The sequence below is a fragment of the Diaphorina citri genome, unplaced genomic scaffold, assembly GCF_000475195.1.
Source record: "Diaphorina citri unplaced genomic scaffold, Diaci psyllid genome assembly version 1.1 scaffold3633, whole genome shotgun sequence".
NCBI lineage: Eukaryota > Metazoa > Arthropoda > Insecta > Hemiptera > Psyllidae > Diaphorina > Diaphorina citri.
In genome coordinates this window covers 1-6,373 of record NW_007381033.1, presented here as the reverse complement: position 1 = coordinate 6,373, position 6,373 = coordinate 1, and the positions used below count along the sequence as shown (strand labels likewise).

General features: G+C 38.8%; 2 protein-coding genes and 1 long non-coding RNA gene across 3 annotated transcripts in view; all 3 read left to right on the top strand.

Moving 5' to 3' along the window:
• LOC113472024 overlaps positions 1-972 on the top strand; it is a 2,703-nt gene extending 1,731 nt beyond the window's left edge. Inside the window, exon 3 of the mRNA XM_026831562.1 lies at positions 683-972. Within this exon, the coding sequence (XP_026687363.1) occupies positions 683-972 (290 nt within the window). The remainder of the gene's footprint in view (positions 1-682) is intronic.
• A 918-nt stretch (positions 973-1,890) lies between these two features.
• Positions 1,891-2,794, top strand: LOC113472023. The gene is made up of 2 exons (XR_003394506.1): positions 1,891-1,948; positions 2,392-2,794. It is a non-coding gene; the product is annotated as an uncharacterized LOC113472023 (long non-coding RNA).
• A 698-nt stretch (positions 2,795-3,492) lies between these two features.
• On the top strand, positions 3,493-4,559 carry LOC103520447 (the record flags this gene model as incomplete). The annotated part of the gene is given in 3 exon segments (XM_008485541.2): positions 3,493-3,525; positions 3,642-3,834; positions 4,315-4,559. Coding segments are annotated over 3 exon segments (471 nt in total), but the record flags the coding sequence as incomplete, so codon positions are not given.
• Between the last annotated feature and the right edge of the window lie 1,814 nt (positions 4,560-6,373).

Below are 6,373 nucleotides of genomic sequence, written 5' to 3'. Positions count from 1 at the left end.
TAAGAAGAAGATTGACAGGTTCGCATACTTTGTGAGATGCGTTCTATAGGCACAATTCAAGTCCTACCTATACCAATCACTTAGCTAGGGCTGATTGAGAGGCTGACGAAAAACGCCGACCCGTCTGAACACGGGAAAAGGCGAAGGAATAAGAAGAAGAAGATTGACAGGTTCGCATACTTTGTGAGATGCGTTCTATAGGCACAATTCATGTCCTACCTATAATTATCTAGATAAGTACCTTATATTCGAGTATGTAGGTATATATGTTCTGTTCAAATATTTCGACACACGTCGCTACTCGGTCGCATATTTCTGTTTGAAGTGATGAACTGATAAAGTATTCCTTATCATCTTGGTTCGCTTCTGTAGGCATGGGAACCTCCTATTGGTAGGAGTCTAATATTTACCTACTGAGCGCACTAACATCATCTTGGTTCGCTTCTGTAGGCATGGGAACCTCCTATTGGTAGGAGTCTAATATTTACCTACTGAGCGCACTAAAGATATGATCATCTTGGTTCGCTTCTGTAGGCATGGGAACCTCCTATTGGTAGGAGTCTAATATTTACCTACTGAGCGCACTAAAGATATGTATGGAATGATAAAGGTATAGGAGCTTCATTATTTGTTTTTAATAATACACAATCCCTACATTATTTATTTTGGTTTACTTTTTCAGAAAAGATTTCCTCCCCGGATGTTAACTTCTTCCAATTTGTATTGTTCAATCTCACCTCCTTACACTCACCTCAGATATCTAGATCTGAGCTACGTCTTGATGTCAAGGAACCTTCTAGTGAATTCCAGTCCTACTATCACCACCGTTTTAAACGTCGACGAATTCATTTGGCACCTCCTATTAAATTGGAACTATTCCTGATGAAGACAAGCAGAGCGGTACTCGTGACCACCGTTTTAAACGTCGACGAATTCATTTGGCACCTCCTATTAAATTGGAACTATTCCTGATGAAGACAAGCAGAGCGGTACTCGTAGATACGGTCCTATTTGACTGGCATAAAGAAGACTGGATATCCGTGGTTATCACCTCAGGCATACAAGAACTTTTCCTCAAATCCTTCAAAATAGATGGGTCTATTTTGTTGGGGATCCGTTTCAAAACTATGAACGGTAAAGTTATTCTGCCAGGATCCATATTGAAATACAAGAAGAATGCTGACAATAATCTGTACACAGATAATATTGAACGCATGAAAATCATAGAAAACTTCAGAGAACTTGAGCGACGATATTTTCAAACGAACTCCATGATTTTGAAAACCAAATATCCTGACAAACCTGAAAGATATTTTCTAAGAGAAACTAACTTCATAGAGAAGAAATCGCACCATCCAGAGATGCCAATACTGAAATCTAAACAATCAAGTGGAAGACATACTATCACGCGCACCAATATTCCCAAGCATATCAAGCATGGCAATGAAGTCTTAAGTGTCACATTACCTATTATACCTTTAGGATGTCTAAAGAAGAAACATCTTTTCTTCTACTTGGAAAGGTGACAGAACTGTCAATTCTTGAGATTCAAGATGAATGGGGGTAAAAATAGAAAGTGTTCTTAATTATTCTGGGAGTTGAGAATCAACCTAGTGGTGTAATGTGCAGGAGATAAAACTTTTACAGGAACGAAATTGAATCAGACTGGTGTCACATTACCTATTATACCTTTAGGATGTCTAAAGAAGAAACATCTTTTCTTCTACTTGGAAAGGTGACAGAACTGTCCATTCTTGAGATTCAAGATGAATGGGGGTAAAAATAGAAAGTGTTCTTAATTATTCTGGGATCAACCTAGTGGTGTAATGTGCAGGAGATAAAACTTTTACAGGAACGAAATTGAATCCGGGACTGCATAGCAAATAATCGCGTTAACGCTGGACTAACCGTGCTCCTGTTAGTGATGCTATTTAGACTGTCCGCGGAGGTTGTTTTCCTTAGATAAGGTGTCCGGCATTGTCTACATCTGGGACACCCTGTATATGTAAAACAACTTGGGGAAGGGGTCGCCTGGTTGTATTTTTTACTTGGGATACATAGACACTAATATTCTGGCTTATAAAGGGTTTGAGCAAGAGGGAAAATTTCCACTTTTAGAAAACAAGTATTTCTTATAGCTAAGGTGTAGGTGAATAAAAACTAGGGGGTGGTAACGATCCCCTATCGGGCTGTTAAACAGTGTCCGGAACATATAAACTTTGAATAATACACGATCATAAATTCCACCATATCGTTTACTTGACAAATTTGTTTCTTCGCCCTCTCAAAACGTTTTTTACAGCTTCGATTCCCCCAATAGGAGAAATATTTCGCACCCCAAAATTGAAGAAAAGGAAAGCCATTCGAGTCTGAAAATGCTGCGCTATTGAGGTTGTTTTCCTTAGACAAGGTGTCCGGCATTGTCTACATCTGGGACACCCTGTATATGTAAAACAACTTGGGGAAGGGGTCGCCTAGTTGTATTTTTTACTTGGGATACATAGACACTAATACCTATTCTGGCTTATAAAGGGTTTGAGCAGGAGGGAAAATTTCCACTTTTGGAAAACGCGTGTTTCCTATAGCTAAGGTGTAGGTGAATAATAACTAGGGTGTGGTAACGATCCCCTATCGGGCTGTTAAACATTGTCGGGAACATATAAACTTTGAATAATACACGATCATAAATTCCATCATATCGTTTACTTGACAAATTTGTTTCTTCGCCCTCTCAAAACGTTTTTTACAGCTTCGATTCCCCCAAGAGGAGAAATATTTCGCACCCCAAAAATGGTTACTTGACAAATTTGTTTCTTCGCCCTCTCAAAACGTTTTTTACAGCTTCGATTCCCCCAATAGGAGAAATATTTCGCACCCCAAAAATGGAAAAAAAAAGGAAAGCCATTCGAGTCTGAAAATGCTGCGCTATCGAATTACCTCCTGAAGGTGTTTCATAAAAGTAATCTTGTCACTGAAGGTAGCCATTTCATTTTTAGTCGTTGAAGAGACATGTTCTTCCTTGGACATCGACTACCCTTGCTGGTAAGTAGACTTGTGTGTTTCTTTTTCCAAGCTGGTTTCTGGCAAATGCTCATTCCCCATACCCAAGGTAAAGTGCTGCAGCTTCCTCTAGAAAATAGTAATGGTCCTTATTAAATTTGTCATTGTTGCTTACCGTTATAATTATGTATGTTTTTTGATGCCTAATTGTTGACTCTCATCGAGTCCTTATTTGTACCTACCCATGCTCGATTGAGACAAACGGGTCCCTTTACTCCTAGAAGTGAGCTAAATAAATAATCTTGTCACTGAAGGTAGCCATTTCATTTTTAGTCGTTGAAGAGACATGTTCTTCCTTGGACATCGACTACCCTTGCTGGTAAGTGGACTTGTGTGTTTCTTTTTCCAAGCTGGTTTGTAAAGAATGAGCTGCTTCATTTGTCGACTTGGTGGGCAGAGCTATAACCTATTCTTCTTAGTCGTTGAAGAGACATGTTCTTCCTTGGACATCGACTACCCTTGCTGGTAAGTAGACTTGTGTGTTTCTTTTTCCAAGCTGGTTTGTAAAGAATGAGCTGCTTCATTTGAAGACTTGGTGGGTAGAGCTACGAGTATAACCTATTCTTTGTGTATCGTTTCAGAATGTGGTGCTTTTGATTCACCTTATCTTACTGCTGGTCTGTTTTGACGAATTCCTGTCCAGTCCAAACTGTATGGCTCAGAATTCCAATTGTCTCATAGAGAAGATTTTTCATACTTTCGAAGATTCGTCGAGCTTGTATTACTTGAAGAAAAGAAATCAAGCCACAGTCAATCACATCTTTCAAAGTCCGGGTAAGCTTTACTTGATTTTCATCTTGTGCTTTTTTAGTAGAGCTAAGTACCTACTGATTGTTATTTGTCAAATATGTGATTTCCAAGTTCAAATCTCATTCCGTCCTCATAAGATCAGTATAGGTAGGTTAGTTACGGGGAGTAGCTTTTATTTTACCAAACCTTAAAGTGCGTAAAATATCACGTATCACGTCACAAACTTCGCGAAGGAATCTTGTGCTTTTTAGTAGAACTAAGTACCTACTGATTGTTATTTATCAAATATGTGATTTCTCAGTTCAAATCTCATCTTGTCCTCATAAGATCAGTATAGGTAGGTTAGTTACGGGGAGTAGCTTTTATTTTACCAAACCTTAAAGTGCGTAAAATTTCACGTATCACATCACAAATTCGTGAAGGGCCGTAGCTAATTACTACCTTGAAGTCATGTGAAAATAGTTCCTTCGACAAATCCTTGAAAAATGGATTCGTCTCTTTCAGGCGAAATGCTTCCATCACTTCCGTCATGCAGCTGTCTGAGCATCCCCAAGCTGTGTCCCCTGGATAGTTCCTACTACCCTAGCCAGGTGCTCACTGTAGAATGTCTACCCACCAAGTGTTGGCATGGGTTCTACGAATGTAAGCCCAAGACACACACCCTCAAGCTGTTGAAGCTACGATCAGACAAGTCTCGCGATGATCACACTCTTCCTGACTCACTCAGAAAGGATTGGGAATCAGTGAATGTACATGACTTTGCATTACCTACCAAGCTTTTCCTTCAAAAAGTCATTTTCGAAGTTTCGACAATTTTTTTGGGTCAAAAATCAGATTTTTTCGTTAATAGAAAATTACATAACTCACAAATTATTGTTAGATGATACCTACCTACTTATTTGCTTTGTTACCTATAGGTAAACAGTCTCCCTATGAATGTAGACTTGTAGAGTTAATGAAAGTAAAAATTCACGTAGGTAGGTAGGTAGGTGTTGGTCAAGATCATAGGGTGAGGTTTCTTTAGTCCCATTAATCTTCAAGTGACATAAAAGTCACGCAAGATCTTCATTTGAACCTAGATCAGATTATTTAATGATTTAAGGTTGCGAATTTTTTTCCTCTCGAGCTTGAAGTTTAATACTTCAAACGATATGTACCTACTTTATTCGACTTGAAGATATTTTGATACAAAACCGTCTTGCCATCATACCAGGGCCCAGGGGTGTCAAAATTAATCTGTATAAGCGGGCCATTTTTCCAAGTGCTGACCAAGGCGGGCCCTTGGTGGATAGGGGGGGAAAAGTTTACATTTCCAAAAGTTACTAGAGCTTACAAGGCAAACGCGCCACCCTCCAAGCTAACCATGCTGAAAAAAAAAGAAAGTTCTTTGTACAGCAATTTTTAGCTTTTAACCATTAATCTTCAAGTGACATAAAAGTCACGCAAGATCTTCATTTGAACCTAGATCAGATTATTTAATGATTTAAGGTTGCGAATTTTTATTTTCCTCTCGAGCTTGAAGTTTAATACTTCAAACGATATGTACCTACTTTATTCGACATGAAGAATGAAGATATTTTGATACAAAACCGTCTTGCCATCATACCAGGGCCCAGGGGTGTCAAACTTAATCTGTATAAGCGGGCCATTTTTCCAAGTGCTGACCCAAGGTGGGCCCTTGGTAATTTTTTACCCGCCCCCTTGGTGGATAGGGGGGAAAAAGTTTACATTTCCAAAAATTACTAGAGCTTACAAGGCAAACGCGCTACCCTCCAAGCTAACCAAGCTGAAAAAAAAGAAAGTTCTTTGTACAGCAATTTTTAGCTTTTAAATTTTAAAGTATAAATACAAAGTCGTAACAAATAAAGTACCCATCTTATCCTTTGATAAATATTGTTCTGTTTTGAAAATGAGTGTCCACCAATCACCCCTGATTACAAGACTACTCAACATAGTCGGGGACTAGAAACCTATACATAACAGTCCGATATGTACCTACCTACTTTATTCGACTTGAAGATATTTTGATACAAAACCGTCTTGCCATCATACCAGGGCCCAGGGGTGTCAAAATTAATCTGTATAAGCGGGCCATTTTTCCAAGTGCTGACCAAGGCGGGCCCTTGGTGGATAGACCAAAATCTAGCAACATTAAATTGCAAAATTTATTATTTTGCTACAGCAGCAGCAGCAGGGGGGGAAAAGTTTACATTTCCAAAAGTTACTAGAGCTTACAAGGCAAACGCGCCACCCTCCAAGCTAACCATGCTGAAAAAAAAGAAAGTTCTTTGTACAGCAATTTTTAGTTTTTAACTTTTAAAGTATAAATACAAAGTCGTAACAAATAAAGTACCATCTTATCCTTTGATAAATATTGTTCTGTTTTGAAAATGACTGTCAACCAATCACCCCTGATTACAAGACTATACTCAACATAGTTGGGGACTAGAAACCTATACATAACAGTCCACTAGTCACTAGTCCTAAGTGTATCCTACCGATTTTGCTGACTCCTGATTAAAATGTATCGAGTCTTACACATGTATCAAATTAGTGACGGGAA